The sequence below is a fragment of the Lytechinus pictus genome, chromosome 5, assembly GCF_037042905.1.
Source record: "Lytechinus pictus isolate F3 Inbred chromosome 5, Lp3.0, whole genome shotgun sequence".
Classification (NCBI taxonomy): domain Eukaryota; kingdom Metazoa; phylum Echinodermata; class Echinoidea; order Temnopleuroida; family Toxopneustidae; genus Lytechinus; species Lytechinus pictus.
Window position 1 is genome coordinate 10203551 of NC_087249.1, and position 24364 is coordinate 10227914.

The window sequence follows — 24364 nt, forward strand, 5'->3', positions numbered from 1 at the left end:
TAGATCCGCAAAGGAATCCGTATCGATCCGTGACCGGGAATCCGTAGATCCGTTAACCGAATCCGTATAGATCCGTTAATTATTGATCCCGAACTATTTAAATAAGGCTTATAAGATTATTATATATTTATGTTGGTTTATAAGAATAAAGTTAAGTGACTATATTAGGACTATACCACTCAAAGAAACAAACAAAAATCAACTTCGAGCGGCCGATCGGGGGAAAAGACTGAAAAATTTTCCGCCCCCCCTCCTTATATTGGCGAAGGCTGGATCCGTCCCTCGGTGAAGAACAGCCTAATGATAATAAAAGATGATCACCACAATAAATTTCTAAGTAAATCTATCATTATATCGCATAGGCGGCTAGGCCTACAACTGAATCTCCCTATATATAGTTATCGATTAATTCCATATTGCTCAAAACAGAGAGACTTCATGCGTGAATAATAAGTTTAGTTCATTTTTGTTTGTCTGTTTCGGGAGACGAAATGCACCTCTTTGGACAGGGGTGGATTAAAGATTTTCCAAAGGGGGATTATATTTTCCCCAAGGAAAATTTGGACAAGTAAAAAAAAAAGGTCATCGCTTAAATGTATTAATTTATTGCCATTTGTGCTGTAACTTTCAAAAGGGGGCTCTCAAAAGGGGGGAGGGCACGGGCCAGATGTGCAGCCCCCTGGATCCGCCACTGCACTTGGAATAATCTGGAACTGCATCTGGGCTCGGGACCTGGGCTCATATCATGCACTGAATGGCACTGCAGAAAATGGGAACAAAATTAAAATTGCCGAGTATCTTGTGATATGGGGTCGATTTGAAATATTGACTGACGATCGAATGAGCATAGCACGAGTTGTTTGACTACCGTATCCATACACCTGATAAAGCTCATAACAGACAAGAAGAGCTAGAGGGACTGAAAAGGCGCGTAAGTTTGAATCTACTATTCATGTTCTACTAGGCCTACTAGTAAACTCTTGATGACAATCTGATCTGTTTGGCATCTGTTTAACTAGGGGTTATCTTCTTTTATTGTAGGTTTAGAATTAGATATTTGCTAAATTGCAACTCGGCGGCCCGACGACCCAGCGGCAGCGCAGCTAGCGCGGCGCGCGCCGAGGACGAAATCTACCCCTGGCCTAGACAGCTGGCAGCCGTCTGTTTCGAGGAGTTTTTTAACATTTTTTTTTTTTTTTTTCTCCTCATACACAGACGGCTCGCTAGCGTGCAGCCACCATTAGGGGACTTGCAATGCAAAATCCCCCCGTCGGGGCTCTTCAATTTTTGTCTTTAATGAGTAAAAATTTTGAAAATTCACGCGACCAAAATGCAAATTAATATTCCCTCTTGGCATCAATTGCCCAAAAACTGAGAAAAATCAAGTTAAAAGGAACAAAAACAGTGACTTACCTCGGCTGTCGCGCAAATTCACTTCCCCGTTATATCCGATCTTAAGTACATAAACATATGGCCATTGAGTCCCCTGTACAGATCGCGCTAGAACTTCGGTCTCTGTATTTGGTGAGTGAAGCCAACGGAGTTCAGCTGAACAACCAACATAACAGAGACCGAAGCTTTTGGTCTACCCCTGGCCCTGCATTCCGCCGGGCTCAGCTCGGGGCGGTGCCATGGCCTGGGTCTTCTCGACGGTCGACTCGGGCTTTGGCGCAAATCCTGAGCCCGGCCCCAAACTAAATACATAGGCGAATCCAGGGGGGGGGGGGGGCCGAGGGTCCCGGGCCCCTTTTGGCGGAACAAAAAAAAGGAAAGAAAGAAAAAATGGGAAAAAAGGCAAAAAGGAAGGAAAAGAGAGAAGAAAAAAAGAAGAGGAGGAAGATGAGTGAATAAAATAAGATGTGTGGAAGACTTGGAAAATAAAATTAAAAAGAATCTTTCATGCCACTATAAGTCTAGGCCTATATATTATAAAATTTTCGCTCGCATTGCCTGTTGGGTGCTTTTCATATCTTGTTCAATATGGAGTTTAAGAGTCAAGTTTGGAAGTCAATATACAAAACATATTTCATCTCGGAAATTAGACAGGAATAACCGTCGTTTCTGGGGATTTATTCAACAATTTCTGACATTTTACTGTAATCCCCATTTACCGACGGTAGGGTGTACGTGTGGGCTCGCATGTGTTCTCATTCCCTCCCTTTTGTCAATTCACAGTCCAAAGTTTGATGTAATTTTACACATCGAATTTACAATCTAAGGATGTATAAACAACAAACTTTTAAAACTTCATGTTTTAACATTTAAATACTTTAAACGATATAGATGAAAAAGGCATGAAAAATATACTTTACCGATGTTTAATTGGGTTGAACACGATAAAAATGGTCAAAATGGCAGCCAAACTATAAAATATTTACAAACGAACGTCAACAATCACGAATGTGATATCGATATTGTTTTCGATATTATACGATCTGCTCCATATGCGAACGAAACCGAAGATAAACTATACTAGTACTAGTACTAGTTATAATCGCGATATATCGATTCGAGACATTAAGTTAATACGATAATGACGTCATTCAAGATGGCAACTTGCTAGAAAAACCGTCAGGTCAGGTGAAAATGTCTTAGATGACAGATTTCTCAATCATCCAGAGGATTTTTTTCAATAACTCCGGCCCAAGGTATGCAATTACTTAAGTTATTTATATTTACTTGATAATGGAAACCATGAAACTTTCAATTTTGCTTAAAAAACAGTTTTAAAACGCGATCTATAAAACGCTAGTTCACTATACGTTGGCTGTAGGTACGGGGCCCCATCCCCTTCAGTCTATGTATGGTGAGTGGAGCCAACGTAGTTCAGCGGAACAACCAAAATACAGAGACTGAAGCTTTTGGTCGACTCGGAAATCAACTTTCATTATTTTGTGTGCTTTACAAATTTATTTTTAAAAACAAAAAAGTGCTCTGTAAAAATGTCAGTTTTATGGTCTGAGTGTTAACATGTTCTGCGCGCTCGTAAAATTTTGATGTATTAGGTACCTATTATTTTCGTGAATTCCATAAAGTTTTCAAAATATCCCTTTCAGGTCTGATTGTCAAAACGTATCAGCTAGCGCTGCACGCTCGCATTTTGATTGGCGAGTTATGTATGTCTTAATTGATTATACGACAAACTACTTAAAATCCCCTTTTCATGACAAGTTTATCAAAAAATTTGGCTCGCGATTTGCGCTCGCTTTAATGGTTAAAATATATTAACTGATGCATCTTATTCATAATTACAAAAGTGCTTGAAATGTCCAGTTTTCAGGCCATATAATATCATCAGATTTCGCACCCTCATTAGGCATTAATGAATAAGATATTAATTAAATTGTCCCTTTTGTTTCATCTCGTGCTCAGCAAGAAAAATAGGAAGATAGTCGTCATTTTCATATGCATATCCTGAGGATGTCCCGGTCCTATGTTAAAATTCAAAGTAATAATAATGTGCAATCCATATCCACCTCACAATTTTCCTACAAAGTGCTTGAAATATAGAGCTGAAATCGACTCTTTTTTTTTTAGATCAGAATATCAAATAGTTTAAGCTCGCGCTTCGCGCTCGCTTTGATTTTCATGACAAAAGATGTATTTAGAATGCCTAGATTCTAGGTCTAAATATGAAACACGCGCGCATGTTTTTTTCAGATACTCAACTTGTTCTCTATTTAAATCATTATCCAGTGTCAAGTCACAACATCAGAAATTTTCTGATCGCACTTTGTGCTCGCAATATTAATGTAGGAAGATCCCCTTTTACTCATTCTTTTCATGATTTACAAAACATGAATAGAGTGTCCCGTTCGCGCTCGCATCAATTGCTTAGTTATATACCTATCCCGTTCACGAATACAAAACTTGATTAAAATTTTTCATTCTTTATGTAGAAATGTCAAAAATTTTCAGCTCGCGCTTCGTGCTCGCATTATTTGATTGTTTATATATATGTAACGTCTTCATGGCTATAAGTGCAGGCAGTTCTTAAAGTTGAATTAAGAAGGGGGTGAGTTTCCATAAATATGGGTCCCAAACACAATATATAGTATATATCAGTTGTTCAAACAGATAGCATGTCACAAAAATACTCTGCCTTCTCGATATTTTGCTTTGAAAGTCTATGAAATTAGCCACCTGTCAGAGCCCGAGAGACGAGTGTACAGAAAAATCACTCTGAGTGTGACGTCACCGGGGGGAATTTAGTATAAGAGGTGTCCGGATATAATACAGAAATGCTATGCAGAGAGAGAAAGATGATTTTACTTTTTTTTTCAAAGCAACTCAAATTTAACAAATAGGAATCGTATGTACAAATCTTTACTTTCCCTGTATAAAAAACAGTATGAATAACTATCATGAACTCTTAAATCATGATGTAAGATTGCAAACAGTGAGTTATTGAATGATATTTTCACTATTTCTCATTTATTTTATCACGATGTTCCATCAAGTGAGTAGCTGGAAAGTAATTCCGGCGGCTAGCTCAGCTCTGCGCGCGCTGCACGCCTATACAATACACACAACACCCAGGCATTGAGTGTACTGTACAGTAGTGGTCTGGTACCGGTATATGTCGACTCGCAGTTCATGACCATGCAGCGATCTCCTGGCGTCTTTTTCTTCTTTCCTTTTGTCTTTGACTACATTTTTATATCCTCTGGATCATTTCCACTCATAGCTCATTCCACAGAACAATCTTGAATCAAACGTACTATTCTTCTCGGCCTTCCGAGTTGTTTTCTATATTTAATTACGCTAGAGGTCATCGTCACACATGTATATAAACGCAATTCGCAAGTGAGTTGAAGACAGCAAGAAAGGTATGCGGTATAGTACGGTAGCTCGACAGCTAGCTGAGCCGGAGCGGGCGGCCGGCCGGTCGGCACAAAGCAATTCCGCAACCAACTGTTTTTTGCAAGAGCTGCGTCACACGCGGATAAATATGTCATAATAACACGTCTGCTACGTTATCGACTGGTGAGAAGATCTCGATCAAATTTAATATTATTCGCCTTGAAATTATTCCTTTAGGGTCTATGGTATCATTCTGAGGGAATTTACATATTAGGAATAATAGTACGGCCATAAATATACTTTTAATCATTTCCTCTTTGCAAGTTCTCCGGCTCGTAGATACAACTTCAACTGCAGTTTATTCCATTATGACTTGTTTCCCACGGACACAGTCCCGAACAAAAACAAGGCATTAAAATCGTCTAAAATCGCTACAAAGAAGAACAGTTTTAACAATGTAGGGTTATATTATTGACTATATGTCTTTGAATAATTACTTCCTTTTAGTATCGTTCACATAAAATCAATAGCGATAAAATGAAGTTTTGACACAAAAAGTAAATATGAAGGCGTACGTGTATAGTACACAAAACGGCACTGCCATGTTTACTACACCGGGACCGAATACCCCCCGGTGATGTCACAGTCAAAGAACACCCGTCTCGGTAGGCATTGCATGAGCGAACTCAGGGAAAATGGGTAGGGATAAATCGTTCAAATTCACTATTTTGAAAAAAGAAAATGGGGGGTCGAATCACCTCTTAGTCAGGGCTCGACACTAGCGGCGGTCCGACGGTCCCAGACCGGTAAAAATCACTGTCGGGCCAGTAGATTTTCAGAAATAGGAAGATTTACTGGTCCGACATGACCAGTAAAAAATATCATTTTCGGGCCAGTAATTTTTCCAAAAATAGCAAGATTTAAGGGTCCGACATGACCACTAATAAAATCCACTGTTGGGCCAATAACTTTTCCAGAAATTGTCAAATTCACTGCAAACTATTTCCCCCCCGTTAAAATCTGTCATTCACACACAGAATACACACACTAGAGTAGCATACAGTGTACATGTAGCCAGCCACACAACCCACGTGGTAAATTCTCTACTGGCTGCGCGAACGAAGCTTGGCTAAACTCTGGCAGAAATTTCTCACAGAACTGTAAAAATTCACGGTTCATACTCATGAAAGGCTCTTATAATGTCCATATTTCCTAAAAATTTGAGTAACTCTGTCATTTGTAAGCAGTAAAAGGAGAAATTTTCACTTCTGTTTTGGTTCAAACAGATCGGGTTTCGGGTAATATCTTCTGAATACATAATAGCCCCACATATGCATTTATGTGTGTGTTGATACACTTGGTTTCTGACTTTCTTTCGTAGTTATTTTAATTGAGCCAAAAAGAAACTGATAAATTATTTGATGATAGTTTTAGCTTTCTTCCTATCTTTCTTTCCTTCTTTCTTTTCAATCTTTCTTTGTTTCTTCCCTCTTTTCTTTCATTTTTTTTGTTACTGTCTTACTTTTTTAATTTCCCTTTTTTCTTTAATTTGTTCTTTCTTTCCTTTAAAAAATATTTTTCTCTATTTCTTTTTCTTTCTTCCTTCCTCCCTCCCTCCCTCCCTCCCTCCCTCCCTCCCTCCCTCCCTCCCTCCCTCCCTCCCTCCCTCCCTCCCTCCCTCCCTCCCTCCCTCCCTCCCTTCCTTCCTTCCTTCCTTTCTTTTTGATATTTTTCTTTCTTTAATTCTTGAGTCCATCCATCCTATATTCATCTCTTCTCTCATTCCTTTCTTTCCTTCTTTTTACCCTTTTCTTTCCTTCATTCTTTGTTACTTTTTTTGTTTCTTTCTTCCTTCCATCCATCATTTATTTACCCTTTCTTGTTGTTTTTTATTTCTTCCTTCTTCCAACCCTTTCTCTCTTTCTTACATTCATTCCTTCCTTTCTTATATATGTCTTGTTCTTTCCTTTTTCCCTTTGTTAAATCTATCCTTTTACCTTTCCTTTCTTTTTTTGACTGCTTGCTTCCTTTCTCTCCTTTATTCTTTCATTCCTTCCTTTCTTTGTCTCTCAGTCTTTCTTTTTTTCTTCCTTTCATCTATTCTTTTCTCTTTTTTTTTATATTGCTTGCTTCTTTCCTTCCCTTCCTTTATTTCTTTCCTTCTATCTATCATTTTACCTTTCCTTTATTTCTTCCTTAATTCCTTCTTTCAATCCTTCCTTCCTCTCTTTCTTTATTTTGACCTTCTTTCTTTCCTTTACTACTTACTGGATTTGTTCTTTCTTTCTGTATTGCTTGCTTCATTTCTTTCCTTCATTTCTTTTTTTCTTTTCTTTCTTTCTTTCTTTCTTTCTTTCTTTCTTTCTTTCTTTCTTTCTTTCTTTCTTTCTTTTCGTTCCTTCTTTTTTCCTTCCTTCCTTTCCTTCTTTAGTTCTTTCTTTTTTTCCTTCCTTCACATCTATCCTTACTTTACCTTTTCTTTTTTTCTTCCTTCCTTCCTTTCTTTTTTTCTTTCTTTCTTCGTTTCTGTCTTGCTTTCTTTTTGTCCTTCATTTTATTTTTTTTGGGGGGGAACGAAAGGCTAGAAAAATAAACTTGCGCCTTTTTTTAATGTTTTCTTTATTTTTTGGGACCAGTAGATTTTAGGTTCGGACCAGTAAAAATTTGAAAAACGGGGTATCTACTGGTCCGACATGAATAGGTTGGACCAGTAGAAAAAATGGGTTAGTGTGGAGCCCTGTCTTAGTGTTTGGGGGGTTGTAAGGTTGCTATTAATGTAAATATCTCAATATTTGAAATCGTCTTCTTAATTCAACTTTAAAAGGTACCTTTTCGATCAGTTCAAAACGTGCTCGCATTATTAATGTAAGGAAGATCCCTACTTACTCATCCTTTTCATGATTTACAAAACTTGAATAGAGTGTCTCGTTCAGTATAGGTCTAAATCTCGAAATTTTCCGCTCGCACTTCGCGCTCGCATCGATTGTTTAGTTATATACCTATTCTGTTTAAGTTACAAAAAGTGCTTAGAATTTCCATTCCTTAGGTAAAAATTTCAGCTCGCGCTCGCATTATTTGATTTTAAAAATATATTACGTCTCCATGGGTAACTGCAAGCAGTCTTTAACAGTACTCTTTCCATCAGTTCATTTTTGCTTGCGCTTCACGTTCTTAGTAATTATTCATTTGCATAGGATCTATACATCTTTTTCAGGATAACAATCATTGCCCAGAATGTTCAAAATTTTAGAAAAAATACAAAAGATTTCCAAAAAAAGTTTGCTCGAGCTTCGCGCTCGCATTATATAATTAAGGATTATGATATTATATATTTATCTCTATGGAATAAAACTAAGAAGTGACTATTAGGAATACCCCTTCAAAGAAGCCAAAACTAATTTTCGAGGGGCCGATCGGGGAAAATATGGCTGAAAAAAATTCCAGGCCCCCCCCCTATTGGCGAAGGCTGGATCCGCCCCTGTAAATAAAAGAGGAATTTTGCCTCTGTGAGATAAATTTGCTGTTGATTGATTTTCGTAGTTTATAAGCAGAAAACAATAGAGGTGCAATATTTGAGACTGTCTAAATTCAAGATGGAACTCATGCCACTGCACTGGCTAGACAGGAATAACCGTTGTTTCTGGTAAATTCTGGGGATTTCCTTAACAATTTCTGACATTTCACTATAAATTATAGTGAAAAGTCAGAAATTCACCGACAGTAGTTCGTTAGTGTGAGCTTGCATGTGTTACAGTCTAAGGCTTTAGAAACTACCGAAATAATGTCTTGAATATCTAAGAATCAAGACATGAAAAAAGATTAAAAAGTGTGGAAATAGTACGTTAACGATGTTTACTTGTCTTCAGTCTTTGTCTCGAGAATCACCCCCCAAAATGGCAGCCAAAATATGAAATATTTACCAACAAACGGAGAGGGCGTCAACAATGTACGAATTTGATATCGATATTGCTTTCGATATTATACGATCTGCTCAATATGCGAGCTAAACCGCTACGAATACGATCACAGCTCAGGTAGCAGACGATCAAATCGAAAAACCGTCAGCTTAGGTGAAAATGTCTTAGATGAAAGATTTCTCAATCATCCAGAGGATTTTTTTTCAATAACTCTGGACAGTCTGGTCCAAGGTACGCAATTACTTAAGTTATTTATATTTCCCTGGCAATGGAAAACATGAAACTGTAAATTACGCTTAAAAACAGTTTCAAATCGCGACGCGACCTATAAAAACGTTAGTTTAGTATACCACTGTCTATACGTACAGGCCAACAACTCTTCAGTCTATTGTATTGGTGAGTGAAGCCAACGTAGTTCAGCGAAACAACCAAAATACAGAGATTGAAGCTTTTGGTCTAACCACTGGCATGAGTCATGGGAGACAAGACTCGGTCTCGGATATGGAGACAGATTCCCTAACGTTAATTTTTCTTGCAGAGACTTGAGAGTAGATCTACCCTAAATTAAGCCTGTTAATAATATTGTGTGTGGATGGTAGCAACATTAACATTGTTATCAAAACAAAAGTAGGCCTAGACTTAGACAGCTGGCAGCCGTCTGTTTCAATGAGTTTTTAAACATTTTTTTAAATTTCTCCTCATACACAGACGGCTCGCGATCGTGCAGCCGCCCACTCACACTATTGCAAGGTTAAGCAGCCGCCATGATTAGTGGGTTAACAATGCAAAATCCCCCCGACGGGGCTCATCGATTTTTGTCTTTATTTCATAAAATATATAAAAAAGAACTGGACCAAAATAAAGATTATTATTCTGTTTTGGCCTGAAATGCACCAAACCGGGAAAAAATAAACTGAAAGGTCAAGTCCACCCCAGAAAAATGTTGATTTGAGTAAATAGAGAAAAATCAAACAAGCATTATGCTGAAAATTTCATCAAAATTAGATGTAAAATAAAAAAGTTATGACATTTTAAAGTTTCACCTATTTTCACAAAACAGTGATATGCACAACTCAGTGACATGCAAATGAGACAGTCAATGGTGTCCCTCACTCACTATTTCTTTTGTTTTTTTATTGTTTGAATTATACAATATTTCATTTTTACAGATTTGACAATTAGGACCAACTTGATTGAACCACGTAGTATTAAACAATGCTAATTGCACATGTTCAGGGAGGAATTAATCGTTGTTTCACACGACAACAGGGAGAAAATTTGAATATGTCATATTTCACATAATAAAATATAAAATAAATAGTGAGTGATGTCATCAGTCTCCTCATTTGCATACCGATGTGAATATAACTGTTTTGTGAAATTAAGCGAAACTTTAAAATGTAGGGACAGTGATTTTCCGCGATCGCGGAAAACGGACGGAATTCACGGAAAGGGCCTTTTGAAATGGAAAGTGGCATTTCAAACGGAAAATCACGGAAAACGCATTTTCCCTCAAAATACACAGAATAGCAACAGAAATTACTCCAAAATCACAACAAAATGAGAATATTAAATGGCCACAAAACCCCAGAAAACACGATCTAACTTCGCTACTATCATGACAATTCACACATCGTGACTGCACTCGACATCAGCACACTCGATTGTACCGTACCCGTATACCGTACCCGGCCGGCCGGCCAGGTTGGGCTTCACATGCACACATATCATTCAACTACACGGTCGTATGTTGCTGCCCTCTACGTTTGAAGACGTAACAGCACTATGTCGTGGTCTTAAAATACAAGATGGCGGATTAGCAAAAGCCGTTGACTGATGATAACGATGACCAAAAACCCCCAAAATTATCGATGAAATATCATTTCACCGTGAAATAATGCTAATAATGTGAAAGGTGAGGATGTATGCATGCTAAATGGGTTCATAAAAATATTTTATGCACCCGCATAGATCCGATTAGAACGGATTCTATTGTGTTGTTGGTACAGTAGCAGATACAAATTTTGACCAGCGCGAGTGTCCGTGTTGTGATTTTGCTATTCAATGTGTAAACGGAATTGTCACTTTTCCGTGTGTACAAAGTCTATGGGGAAACGGAATTTCCGTTTTCTGACATGCTGAAACGGAATTTGAAATTTTCTGAAACGGAAAAGGCAATTTTTTGAAACGGAAAATCACTGTCCCTAAAAATGTCATAACTTTCTTATGTTACATCCGATTTTGATGAAATTTTCAGTGTTATGCTTGTTGGATTTTTCTCTTTTTATTCGAATCAACTTTTTGTTGGGGTGGACTTGTCCTTTAAAAGGAAAAAAACAGTGATTTACTTCCACTGTCGCGCAACTCCCACTTCCTTGGTTTATCCGAATTTAATACATAAACATATGGCCATTGAGTCCCTGTACAGATCGAGTTAGAACTTCGGTCTCTGTATTTGGTGAGTGGAGCCAACGTAGTTCAGCGGAACAACCAATTTAACAGACCGAAGCTTTTGGTCTAGCCTAGACTATGAATGTTTCAACTTTAAAGGGGAATCCAACCCAAATAAAAGCTTGTTTTTAGAGGAAAAAGAAAAATCAGGCAAGTTGATAGGTGAAAGTTTGAACAATATCGGACAAACAATAAGAAAGTTATGAATTTTTAAAAGGTGTAAAAATTGGTAATCACTATACCCATGGAGACTTCAAATTGGCCATATATGTGATGTCATAGTGATGTAAGGCAAGGGCTACTCTTCCATGTACTCCAATAAATGAAATAGCTAAAATTTCAATTTTGTTTTTCTAAAGTTATACTTCAAATTATATTTTTCTTTCATGGGGACATAAAATGATATACTACCTGGGTTATATTTAAATTACTGCCCCAGGGGAATGGGTACTTGGGAGAAAACCACAAATCCCTGATAAGTTAAGTACATGGCCTATGGGAAAGTTGTCCTTGCCCCTTGTCATAATTTACTTACCCAGTTGCCAATTTAAAATCTACATAGTGACTAGTCTTCGGGATCTCAATTCTTATCGCTTTTCAGATTTCTTTCAAATTTTCACCATTCTGTTTTCTTTATTTTTCTCCTTTCCAACACAACAGTTATGACCAAGGCCGAGTTCCCCTTTAATTAGACATGAAATGGAGTAATTTCTCATGAGGAATTTGCCATTTCAATTTTGTATTGCTGCAAAGGTAAGCCCTATTTTGATGCAAATGTAAAAAAATAAAAAATAGTCTCCCAAATTGGACTTTTTGGAGACTCTCTCTGATAATAGATGCCAAAATTATCTACAAAACACAAAATTCTCTGAAACTGTCTGGAGATAAACTCCTAAATAGGAGAGAGTCTGGATCTCTATTGGCCATGTTCCTCTAACGTTAGATCTACTGAAAAAAATTCAATACTGTGTACCTGTGCAGTATATCCCATTTATTCACCCACCAAGCTCAACTTGAAGAGAAGCCAAGGGAGATAAGAGATATTTATAAGGTTTTGTTAATGAGCAGTATCTGTTTCTGTTGAGGTAACTCCCAAATTTGGCAAAGCAGTGTTCCACCGCAAGGCTGGTGTCTGATAACCAATTAGGGCCTACATATGAAACATTTTACATATGGGTTAATCAGTCATAGTGGCTGACAGTTATAGACAACAGAAATAACTCTCGGACCTTTTTTTATTAGAGCGGAGATAATAATGGCAGTGCTTGGATTTGAACCCATGAGTCCAATGCTCTAACCACTAGACCACACAACCAGTATCGGTATGCAATCTTATATGTCGTTCCTGGTTTTAATCATGAAAATTATTCAAAGACAAAGGAAACCAAATCTGTGATAACTGATACATACAGGTGGTGATTTCAGCAAGTTTGGCTGTATAGCTAGTTGGTGTAAACACTTTTATATCTCTGAATCTGAGTATACCCGGTTATTGTGTGTCCAGACAGGTTGTGTGTCCGGACGATCAATTTTAGAAAGTCATTTGGAAAATTTACAAGCAAAGTTTCATCAATTTTTTAGTACAAAATGTTAGGAAATATTATCGAGAACAAAATAGAAATTTACAAGCAAAGTTTCATCAATTTTTAGTACAAAATGTTAGGAAATATTATCGAGAACAAAATAGAAGATGATTACAACTATTGAATTCATATTTTTAGTGTAATCCAAAGACAAAAAAGAAGGCTTCAAAAATATAAAGTGTCCGGACACCTGACCCCCATCCTACTTTTTTTTTCAATTTCTCATCATAGATCTAATAGTACTAACACACACACACCACATTCATCATGGAAGAGACACCAGTGGAGGCTGAACCTGAAGGTGACTTTCAGTCAGTCAGTCAGAAGATGAGAGATATTTCACAGCAGTTCGACCTCAACTCAAGCCAAGGCACTCAAACATCCATATCAGTACAACAGAATATATGCGCATATGTAAGGTAACTATATATCTCTTTGTATTGTAGTGTCAGAGCTTTTCGGAAGCTGTCGGTCATTTGAAGAAAATGCATGAATGATTTTTATAAAGAAAATAGGCATACTTGAAAATGTACAGGTTCAGCTCTTGAGGGGCATAATGGCTTCGCGTTTATTTGAGAAAATTTCTTTTATGACGTCTTCAAAATTTTGTAATACCAGTTATAAATGATTACCGTAAAAATAAAGTAAACAAAAATTGAAAGTCTACGTTACATCATTGAATACAATATTTCAAGTGTGAAAAAGGGGGGAAAATTGCCTTAATCAACCCTCTATTGTTGTTGTTGTTGTTCCTTTTGGGCCTATTTCACGCCCCTTGTAGTCTCCTCAGTAGACACTCGATGTTGAACACTCAAAAGGTGGGAAAACTTCTATACAGTGTGTATCAAAAAAAAGTTTACACTTAGAAAAAATCCTATAATATTATACATTTGTAATATCCTGAAGATGTTTCCACATTTTGACGTTGGTACAGATCCATTTAAGCAAATGACCATATAACATGAAAAATATTTCTGCTTGAGTGAGCACCACTTACTTTTGAAAAGTTAGTAAAAAATGATTTGCGCAGAACTTTGAAATAATTATGCGAATAAAAGTAGACCTTAATCATGAAGAACACATGGAATTTAGCTAGTAAAATTGATTTGAAGATATCTTTTACCTTTTTTAACTTGTTTCCTTGCCCAAAACACTTTGAAGAGTGCATTGCGCACCACCCACTCCCCCATACAACAAGGCCATCGTGACGATATTTGCTTTACACTGAGCTGTGATTTACATGAAATGGCTTAGGCTTAATTTTTATTTTGTTAATCATTGTCAAGCTTGGAAAAAGTGTGGAGTAACAAGTATTAAATGAAAAATGAAATGTAAACCCACTTTAAATGATAAAAACTTAGTTAAAAATGCTGGAGATGTCTGATATAGTACTCTGATATAAACTTTTGTTCAGATTTAGTTATGTCCTTGGATCCAGCTGGCACAAAAAGGGTAAAAACTGTGCTTACTAAGTGTTGAATTTCAATTTGGGTGGCAAACTTGTTACAAAATGCTTGAATGTATCCGTTTTATTTCAATTGACTAAAAGTGCAAGGGAAATGTATGAGAAATGTTTTGCAGGGTAAGTTTGATTTCGCCCTTTCCCCTTGACACAGCGTGAAAACAAGCATTTTTGCGCAAACAGATTTCCGCGAGTTTTACAAAAATGGACAGTGCTCACTCAAGTGTAACATTCTGTCATAACTTTTACTTTCATTGGATAGATGAGACCCAAACTCGAGAATATATGTGAAAAAATTACCCACATGTTGTATATTTTTTAATTCCTAGGGATTTTTCAAATAGTAAACTTTTTTTTGATATGCACTGTAGAGGCCAAATTATACCTGTTATAGTTATGAATGACCCAATAAAACACTCGAGAAATTTCTATTTATAGGCCTACTATTCAATGCAGCAGTTTGGATGGGGAAAAAAACCCAACTTATTCCCATTTCAATGACAATGATAGTGTACATAACACAGTTTCATATGCGAATGTGGAGATAGCTTCCCTCTGACAAATACACCAAGAAACAACAGATGATAGAGCACATGATGATCCATATATGTACTATCTTGGACGAACTTTGATGGAAAGACATCATTTTTTTGTTCACTGATTAAAATGGTTTTTTTCTTACAAATGCAAGTGGGGGCCTAGCGGAAATCTTCTTCCTAAGTGTGTTATCTTTGTGTTTGTGTTTAAAACCAGTTTGAACAATTATGCATATATTTCTCTCATCATATCAATTTCAGGATAATAATAGCTAGGAACTTTTACCAAATTTAAGGCCCATGAGGCAAAGCAATATATGCTCGTCCCTCTGCTGGAGCTGACTATGGGTCTTTAATGATATTAAGTTCAGTGATAGTTCTTTCCAAAGTAAACCTTGTTTTTTCTTCTACATTTTGTGAACTTAATACGGTTGTTGTAGCCTGGCCTAACTTATACTATATACTACTAACTACTAAAGCTAACCTTAATAATGGATCACGGAGTACTTCGATGGCCTGGTTGAAGCTCGGAAGCGATGCGAAGCCACTGTTGCAGAGCACTCTGTTGGGTCCTAGCTGGAGGATGTATACTGCCGGGGTATGTCACGTCCACTGGCCAGATGATACACGCTTTCAACGATGGATCCATTAGAAGCAAACTCAAACAACTACTCTCTAACTAAACTGTGTTTCCTTTTTATACCCAGTGCCTTACTCGGAGTTACTGCTATGTCACTGCCAAGCATCAGTGAGCAAGGCATGATATTACAATAGACCCCTATAAATTGCCCAACACAGCTGCTTAAGGCTAACATAATAGAAAGGGATGTATTGTCATTAACATACTTGTAGCCAAGAGAGAGGAATGTTTATAGTCATAGTAGAGGCTGTGTTCACACAGCATACAATCTAGATTAAAGGAAGCGTTCACATGATACATAAAATTAGTGCCTGTCTCTACACAGTTTCCATATTTTCTTCTACCTACCTAGATACTTAGATTGGCTAGAGAATCTGAAGCAAGTGCAGAGTGGATTGATTCAATCATCAAAAGAATCTACTACATCTGAGAGTGATTCTAATGATATCGAAGATATTACCACAAGGTGAGACACTTACAGGGATGCCACTTTTCCGTATTTATACGGAATTCCGGCTTTTTTCCTGCTATCTGTCTTATTTCCTGCTATCTGTCTTATTTCCGTATTTCCGACTTTTCCTGTTTTCTGTGTATTAAAAAAAACGGAAAGTCCTCCTTTTTTCCCCCTATCTCTCCCGATTGAGATGCATGTCGATCGACCGAGTGAGAGATATTTCTCGAGATATTTGCTTTTATACAGTACATAATTTATAAACGCGCGCACTGCCTACTACGTTCATTGAGTTATGCTTTTATCAAGGCTTTCTGATTAGAATTATCGATATCCTGGCCAATCAATGCGAGTGACAAGTTCCGAACGCACGCACATAGACAAGCGCAAAGCAGCGGCACGAATCGCGGTATAATAGCGACTGGTAAATACGTCTGTAAAGATGATGACGTCATCCAAGATGGCAACTTGCGATGACCAACGAAGGAATCGAGGATGACTAAGTTTTGATCATCATTTGAAAGGAATTAGCGGTAACTGCGGTCTAAGGTACGATGTTTCTGAATTTTATATATTTTCTCGTAAGTTTGGATGTAATTATTTTTTTATAATGTGACATTTTATGTACCAAAAACGATCCGAAAATCGGGTTTCCGCCGAATGTTAGATCTAACGTTACTGCTGCATGCTGATACGGAACCCAGGGAGCTCCGGCCCGGAAAGCGGGCCGGAGCTCCTTGGGTTACGTATCAGCTAGCCCAGGGAGCTCGCGGGCCCTGGGTTAGCTGATACGTTGTCTTTATGTACGGGCCAACAACTCTTCAGTCTATGTATTGGTGAGTGGAGCCAACGCGGTTCAGCTGAACAACCAAAATACAGAGACTGAAGTTTTTGGTCTAGCGTTCTATGAGAAACACACAACTAACTACCGTCAGTTTGTCAAACCTAATTGACTTCAAAGTCATCGATCACAACAAGGTAAGAAGCCACTTGGTCCTCCCCCCCCCCTCCCCTAAATTTGAGGTGGGGGCGGACCCCCCCCCCCCCCTCATATTTTTTTTTTTTTTTTTTTTTTTTTTTCCTTGTCCATTTTTTTTTTTTGCTTGTCCAATTTTTTACCTGTGACATGTGTCTATCCCAAAATTTTAGGTGGACCCCCCTAAATTTTTTTTTTCTTGGACACTGTCCCGGCCCGCGATAAGTTTCAGTATTTTTGGAGGACACCTAGTGGCATCCCTGCACTTAACCAAATAGAAAATATGAGTTTCTTGCAACACACCCTATTGAAGAAGTGTCGTGGACTCGTGGTGTAGCGGTTCTGACTCTCGCCTTGTAAATCAGAGGGTCGTATGTTTGAAACCCAGTGTGGTCTTGCACCCTATAGCAAGACATCTATCCACAATTTGCCACTCTAACACCCAGGTGTTAAATGGGTACCCGGTAGGAAGTGAAAGCCTGTGTAATATGCCTAGCAATCGAGTCTTGGAACTCTAGTTGGAATGCTCCCCAGGGAGTGGAGAAAAGGCATAGTTTGTGTTGCGGGCATGCTAGGATCCGCCGACTGGGGTAATAATAATTACAATGTAAAGCGCTTAGAAACATTAAGTATTAAGGGCTATATAATCGTAACTATTATAATTATTGCACAATACTGCTTTGTTGTAAGAAAACAAAATATTCTCAAATGCAAACACAGGTGACTCTGCCAAAGTCAAATCTCTTGATACCAAGGAAAGCTATTCGACTTAGAAGAAATTTGACACTGAAGATTTAAATAACACATTTTTTTAATAGTCTGGGCTCCATCTTACAAAGAGTTACGATTGATCCAATCAACCACAACTATGGAAAGCCAGCAATGTCAGCATCTATTATGCATGTTTGTTGAAATATTTTCTATGATGTTTGTGGGGGCGTCGTGGTCTAGTGGTTACGAATCTCATCTTTCAATGAGAGGGGCATGGGTTCGAATCTAAGCCACGACATGTTTTCCTTCAGCAAGAAATTTATCCACATTGTGCTGCACTCAACCCAGGTGAGGTGAATGGGTACCCAACAGGATTAATTCCTTGAATGCACCAAACGCCTTTAGCAGCTGGAGCTACAGCCGGGGTAATACATAGTGCGCCATTGAATAGGACACTAGAATGGCGCCTCATAAATGCTATATTATTATCATTATTATTATGTTTTATATTCATGCATTCATTGTTTTCTTGAAAATTCAGTGGGCTTCTCTTTGCTTACAAAAGACATCAAGCAAATTTCCTGTAGAAAAATTATGACATAGATGGATTTCCATATAACTGAGGTTGATTGGATCAATCGTAAATCTTTGTAAGACAGGCCCCTGGTCTGCAAAATGCTTTGATTTAAGTGATTATTTGACTTATGGAAATTTGATTTATGTAAATTCTATATTGTACAGCACTTCAGATGCGACCTTTCTATGTATTTAAATATCTTTCAGGATTGCTGCACTCCAAGAAGAGTTCATCAAGGAGAAATCCAGCATTGCAATCCAAGAACTCGTCATTAGAAGGTGAGGGTTTGAACATTCTTGTATCTTTATCTCTATCATTGAGTTTAGTAGCAAAATACCAGGATTGGCACATCACACTATTAAAGTTGAAGTGAAAGTGCACGATACGTGTGGAGTGGCTCTAAGTACTACCGTAATTGAAATTTATATTGTTTTTAAAAGAGATCAAGGATAATGAGTTTACACTGTCTGCAGGGAGCTTATTCCAATCGATTATGGTTGATACAAAGAAAAAGTCCTGAAAAGCACTTGCCTTGTGACAGATCTGTTTGATTTTTGTGTTGTGTCGATCTCTTATTTGGTTGGGTATAGTCCTGTATGTTAAGGAGAATTAATTTCTTGGAACAAGTTAGCTTGTGTGAAAACAGAAGAAAAAAAATCAAAGAAACAAAGCAATGAAAGTTTGAAACAAATTAAACAAATAATATATTTTTTTTTTAGCATTTGATTGCTGAGATCACTACTGATGTGCACATCCTCTCATTGGCAATGCAACCAACACTGAACGGTGATGTCACACTTATACAACTCCCCAGTTACTTTTGTACAAATATTTTACATAACTTGCAATTTTATCAGTCTATCCATGTATTATCAGATGTTTTTTTCATGGGAGGACATATCATACAAGTTTCATAAAAATACATCATGAATAAAGCAATTGTACTGTCATTAGAATGTGCAAAGCTCGTTATTTTGGGGTATAATTTCATTTTACAAAAGGGAGAGTTTTATTTGTGTGACATCACAAATCTTGGTCACATTGCTTATTTGAAGACCTCTGTAGCATATGTCTGTTTATCTACTAGTATTTATCTTTCTACGACAGACCACCTAATTCTGCATGACGAATTAAAATCTAGTTATAACTTTGTTATTGTTTGTTCAATAAATCTTGAACTTTCATTAAAAAAAATTCTTTGATTTACATATCATACAAGTTTTATAAAAAATACATCATGAATAAAGCAATTGTACTGTCATTAGAATGCGCAAAGCTCGTTATTTTGGGGGTATATTTTCAATTTACAAAAGGGAGAGTTTTATTTGTGTGACATCACAAATCTTAGTCACATTGCTTATTTGAAGACCTCTGTAGCATATGTCTGTTTATCTACTAGTATTTATCTTTCTACGACAGACCACCTAATTCTGCATGACGAATTAAAATCTAGTTATAACTTTGTTATTGTTTGTTCAATAAATCTTGAACTTTCATTAAAAAATTTCTTTGATTTTTCTGTTTTCATACAAATGAACTTTATTCTCCTTTGACTTTAAAACACACTTGAACATGTATATGCCATTGGTATTCTGGATAAAGGTCTGAGAATATGCCTCAATAATCTAAAAATATAAGCCTTGTGATGATGTGATCAAATAATTTCTCAAGTGTTCAAATGACACAAATGAGGTCTACCATGACACTCTTGATATTATGAAATACATGATGCAATTCAGGGGAATCTGTCCAAGTTGGATTTCATGCGACCACGGAAATCTGATCGGCACAGGCCTTTGATATAGAATAACAAATGTTTCGAACAATTTTTTCAATTTTTGTTGCTTTAATTTGGGGTATTATTTGATGGAAAATCAACTTTTATACAAATAGTGACTCTACTCAATCACCCTTTTATTGTTTGTGTAAATTTATCTGAACACTATTGTTTGCACCTACATGTATTTCCCAGATCTTGAAAGGGCCATTGCCACATATGGTAAATCAGTCTTCAGACACAGACCCTGATTGAAACTTTGATGAACACTAATGGGTCTTCAAACAAAGACTAGCACATCTAAAACTTGCTGGCCTCAGTACGCAAGGCTTTGTAGGGTGTACATTCAGACTCCTTAACTTGAGTGAAGGGTTTGCAAAGCAGACTAATGGTAAATCATAAGCATTGATTGTATTAAATATCTCTCACAAATTTGAAAGTGACTTTGTTTCTCTTCTTTGCTGTTCTTACCCCTGGTAGTGCCCAGCTTGGCTATAAATACCAGCAGCTCCTGTTCCCTGAGCAACCGGAGGCGGAAGGCCAGGAGAACCAGGAGGAGAATGGGGAGGGGGCGGAGAAGCCCTCATCTTGGGCAAAGAAGTTATGTGACAAACAGAGGGTGCTATCCTCAGACATTCTAGCCCACATCAAGACCTGTAAGGCTCTACAAGATGAGATCGATCAGAGCAAGAAAGACACAAGGGGTAAGTGATCAGGGGCCCATTTCATAAAGAGTTGCTATCATAGCAAGTTGCTATGATAGCTATGCTAGCAACTTTGCATTTCATAAAAGCACATTCGCTGGAAAGTCAGCTTGACTTTCCAGCTATTTATTTGAATAGTCATGTACGAGGCTGATTAGGGGGAAATCCCCTTTCTCTCCAGTTTTTTGTTTTAAATTCAAGTCATAAGTTTAGGTAGAAAGCACTGTCGGATCCAGGGGGGGGGCACAGCCGGCCCGTGGCCCCCCCCCCCCCCCACCTTTGAGAAGCAAAATTAGAAGAAAAAAAATTGAAAGAGAATATTATTATTTTTTTTTGCTTATTAATTTTTTCGGGAGTGAAATTATTATTTAGCAGCTGCAAACAGGGTCTGCAGCATAAGACTAGCAGTTGAAGCAGAGTGATGGCTCAAGACTATGGCGATAGTTTGCAATTCTAGAAGAGAGTAAGAAGAAAATATAATTTGTCACAGGATGGCATAGCATTGTTTCTCCATTGTGTAAGTTTTCAGAGAATTGATTTAATTTAGCCCTATGCCAGGGAAAAAATTATTTTAAAAAGGGGGAAAATTTATTATTATTGCCGGTCGAAATTTCACCTTCAACAAATTTTCTACCGTACAAGTTTAATCCCAGTCCCACACTTGACTATTTGTGTCGGTAATGCAAGGTTGTATCAATATCTCCTTGGTTGTATCATCAACAAGGCAGGCGGCGGCCCACTGCTGGTGCAGTGCTGTATGATCACCCTGAAGCAAGTAAATTTGTAGGCTCTAATTATGCATGAAACATCGAAAAATGACCTTAAAAGATTATTTTTGTTCAAAATGGAAATGATTTTTAAGTTATCGGTTTCAACAGTGAATAACCATTCAGTAAATGGATTCAACAATGCCATGCCCATGGCCACAACTTTTTTTTTTTGGAGAAAGTCAGAAACAGAAAAAAAAAGCAATCATTTTTTTATTGCATACATTCGTAATTCCGAAGCTTCATTATTCCGAAGGTTCGTTAGTCCGAAAACGAAGTGAGGTTCGTAATTCCGAAGGTTCGTTAATCCGAAAACGAAATGGTTAACGAACGTTTTTTCGTTTTCGGACTAACGAACCTTATTTCGTTTTCGGATTAACGAACCTTCGGAACAACGAACCTTATTTCGTTTTCGAATTAACGAACCTTCGGAACATCAAACCTTATTTCGTTATCGGATTGTCGAACCTTCGGAATAACGCCACAAATGTTCGGATTAACGAACCCTTTTACGTTTTCAGATTAACGAACATCGAGATATAGGCAATTTACGTGTTTCGGAATTACGGACCTTCGGAATTACGAAGTGTAACCTTTTATATGGCCTAGGGCTTTTTTAATTTAGGCCTTGAATTAAACACTTCCACATAATAGATCTACCTTCCTCTATTTTTTCTCACAAGAAAAAAAATTCCTCTCAATTTTTTTTTTTTTTTAATGTCTATAACCTCCCTTTTTTTCCCTTTGCCTGCCCTGGGAAAGACTGAAAAATTTGCTGTTTTGGAGGAATTTTTAAACATTTTTTTTTTTGGGGGGGTAGGTAGAACAAAAAAAAGAAACAGCATTTCTACTAGAAAGCATTACATTAATATTTTCTTTATTAGCATTATCACAGACATTGCTCTAAATATCTGTTCTCTTGTAAGAGCCATTTGGGCATGCCTGAGCACAAAGTACACCATTCTTAACAATGAAAAACCCTTTACAGTGTCAACTTGACGCTCCCCCATGACCAGCGTCAAATATTTAACCCTATTTGACGCTCCAGTAACCATACTTGTCGCTCCAGTAAAAAGTTGACGCTCCCACTGGAGCGTCAACTTTTTATGAAATGCGCTGCAGCGTCAAATATTAAATTTGACGCTGCAGGTGAAAATTTGACGCTGTTTTGGGACTTGACGCTGACGCTGTACCTTTATGAAATAGGCCCCAGGGGGCCCCCGTCTTACAAAGAGTTGCGATCGATTCGATCAACCAAAACCATGGAAAGCATGCAACGTCAACATCTAAAATGCATGTTCAAAATATTTTAAAGATATATGATGTATATTTATACATTCATTGATTTCATGAAAATTCAGAGTGCTTCTCTTTGTTTACAAAAATTTCCTGTAGAAAAAATTATGACATTGATGCATGTCCATATAGTTCAGGTTGATCGGATCAATCAGAACTCTTTGTAAGACTGGACTGTGGAGTCCGTTTCATAAAGGGTTGCAACTGTATTAACTTTGCCATAATGGCAACCGCAATTACCATGGTAACAGGGCTTAGCAGCCAATCACAATCAAAGACTATGGTAGTTGCAACAGTGGCAAAATACCATAGTAGTATGGTAACTCTGTGAATCGGGGCCCCAGGGGCCCTGTGCAGGACAAAGTTACAATCAGACACAACTCCAGAAATCAAAATAAACTGAATTATCGAACGTTTCTGCTTATTCCTCCTGTAATTTTGGATTTGGTACGATTCTTCATGGAACATGTTAGCCTGAATTCACAAAAGTGGCTTTGAAAACCATTAGTTGAACCCATGGTTTATGCAGATTTCATGTATATATTATGCCTTAATTCACTGCATATTTTAAAAAAAAATGTCCTATGCTGATGCATGCTTTTTATCACATTGCTCTAATTTTATGCCTGTTGTCGTGGTTAATCACGCTATTTTCATTAATGAGTCAACTGTTGAATTAATGAATCCACTGTTGAAAACAGGGGTCTCATTTATTAAATTCAAATCAACTTATTGATGGGCGCGACTCAACCTTTCAATAAATTTCTTGTCTATTGAACTCCACACCTTTTAGTTTGGCTTACCTGACAATACATGGTCTTTGCGCCTTAATTAGATAACACCTTTGCCTCCCTCCACTTCAAATAGTGTTATTGCAGACAAATCATTCATGGATATAAGCTAAATTTATATATTTTCAACAATTATATACTAGTAACTCCTACAATAATGTAACACCCCAATTTCTTTTCTGATTTCAGAGGAGTAATAATTCTCCATGCTCATCACCCAATCTGTTTGTTATATTCTTCCTGTTTATTCTACATGAGCAATATGATACATTATTTATAATAATTATACTTGCTTAAAGAGCGCTTCACACTTATTTTATTAGAAGTCTCTAAGTGCTCCACAGTAATGGAGTATACAGTAATTACCCTGGCTTTAACAGAGCAGCTGTTACGCGCTTTGCATTTCTAGGAATAAATTCCTACCAGATACCCATTCACCTCAGCTACACAATGTGGATAAATTTATTGATGAAGGAAAACACGCCATGGCTTGGAATCAAACCCACGTCCCTCAGATTGAAAGACCAGTGTGGTAACCAGTAGACCACAATGCCCCCATTTTAAAATCTTGCACTTGTGATTCCTCCAGCCTGATTTCATCCTGACAACTTTGCAACACAATCTTCTGTACTTTTATAGATGTTCAAGCTGCCAATGTTGACTTAATGAAGAAGTTACAGAGCAAGGAGAGTGCGGACAGGCAGGTAGCTGAACCAAGCAACTCTGTACGACAAGAGTAAGAAGATTATTACATTATTTCATTCACAGGGATACCATATTTTAGGGTGCAGTATTCAAGAACTGGCAGTTTTTTTCAACAAATGGCTGTAGATCGGAAAATACTGTAAATCCTGTCTATTATGACCACCCTGGGCAAACAGAAAACTGGCCACTGGAGACGGGTGGCCCTATGGTACCATGA

General features: G+C 37.5%; 1 protein-coding gene across 2 annotated transcripts in view; it reads left to right on the forward strand.

The window, feature by feature from the left end:
• Nucleotides 1–24364, forward strand: part of LOC129261828 (centromere protein H-like) — a 35394-nt gene that overhangs the window by 8671 nt on the left and 2359 nt on the right. Inside the window, exons 2-7 of one of the 2 annotated variants that reach the window (XM_064099780.1) lie at nt 11832–11924; nt 12986–13173; nt 15745–15858; nt 18314–18385; nt 20365–20588; nt 24082–24178. In XM_064099780.1, the coding sequence (XP_063955850.1) occupies nt 13022–13173; nt 15745–15858; nt 18314–18385; nt 20365–20588; nt 24082–24178 (659 nt within the window). In that variant the 5' untranslated portion in view covers nt 11832–11924; nt 12986–13021. Of the gene's footprint in view, nt 1–11831; nt 11925–12985; nt 13174–15744; nt 15859–18313; nt 18386–20364; nt 20589–24081; nt 24179–24364 lie in introns of those variants that run through there. The other variant, XM_064099781.1, reaches the window with a different exon arrangement.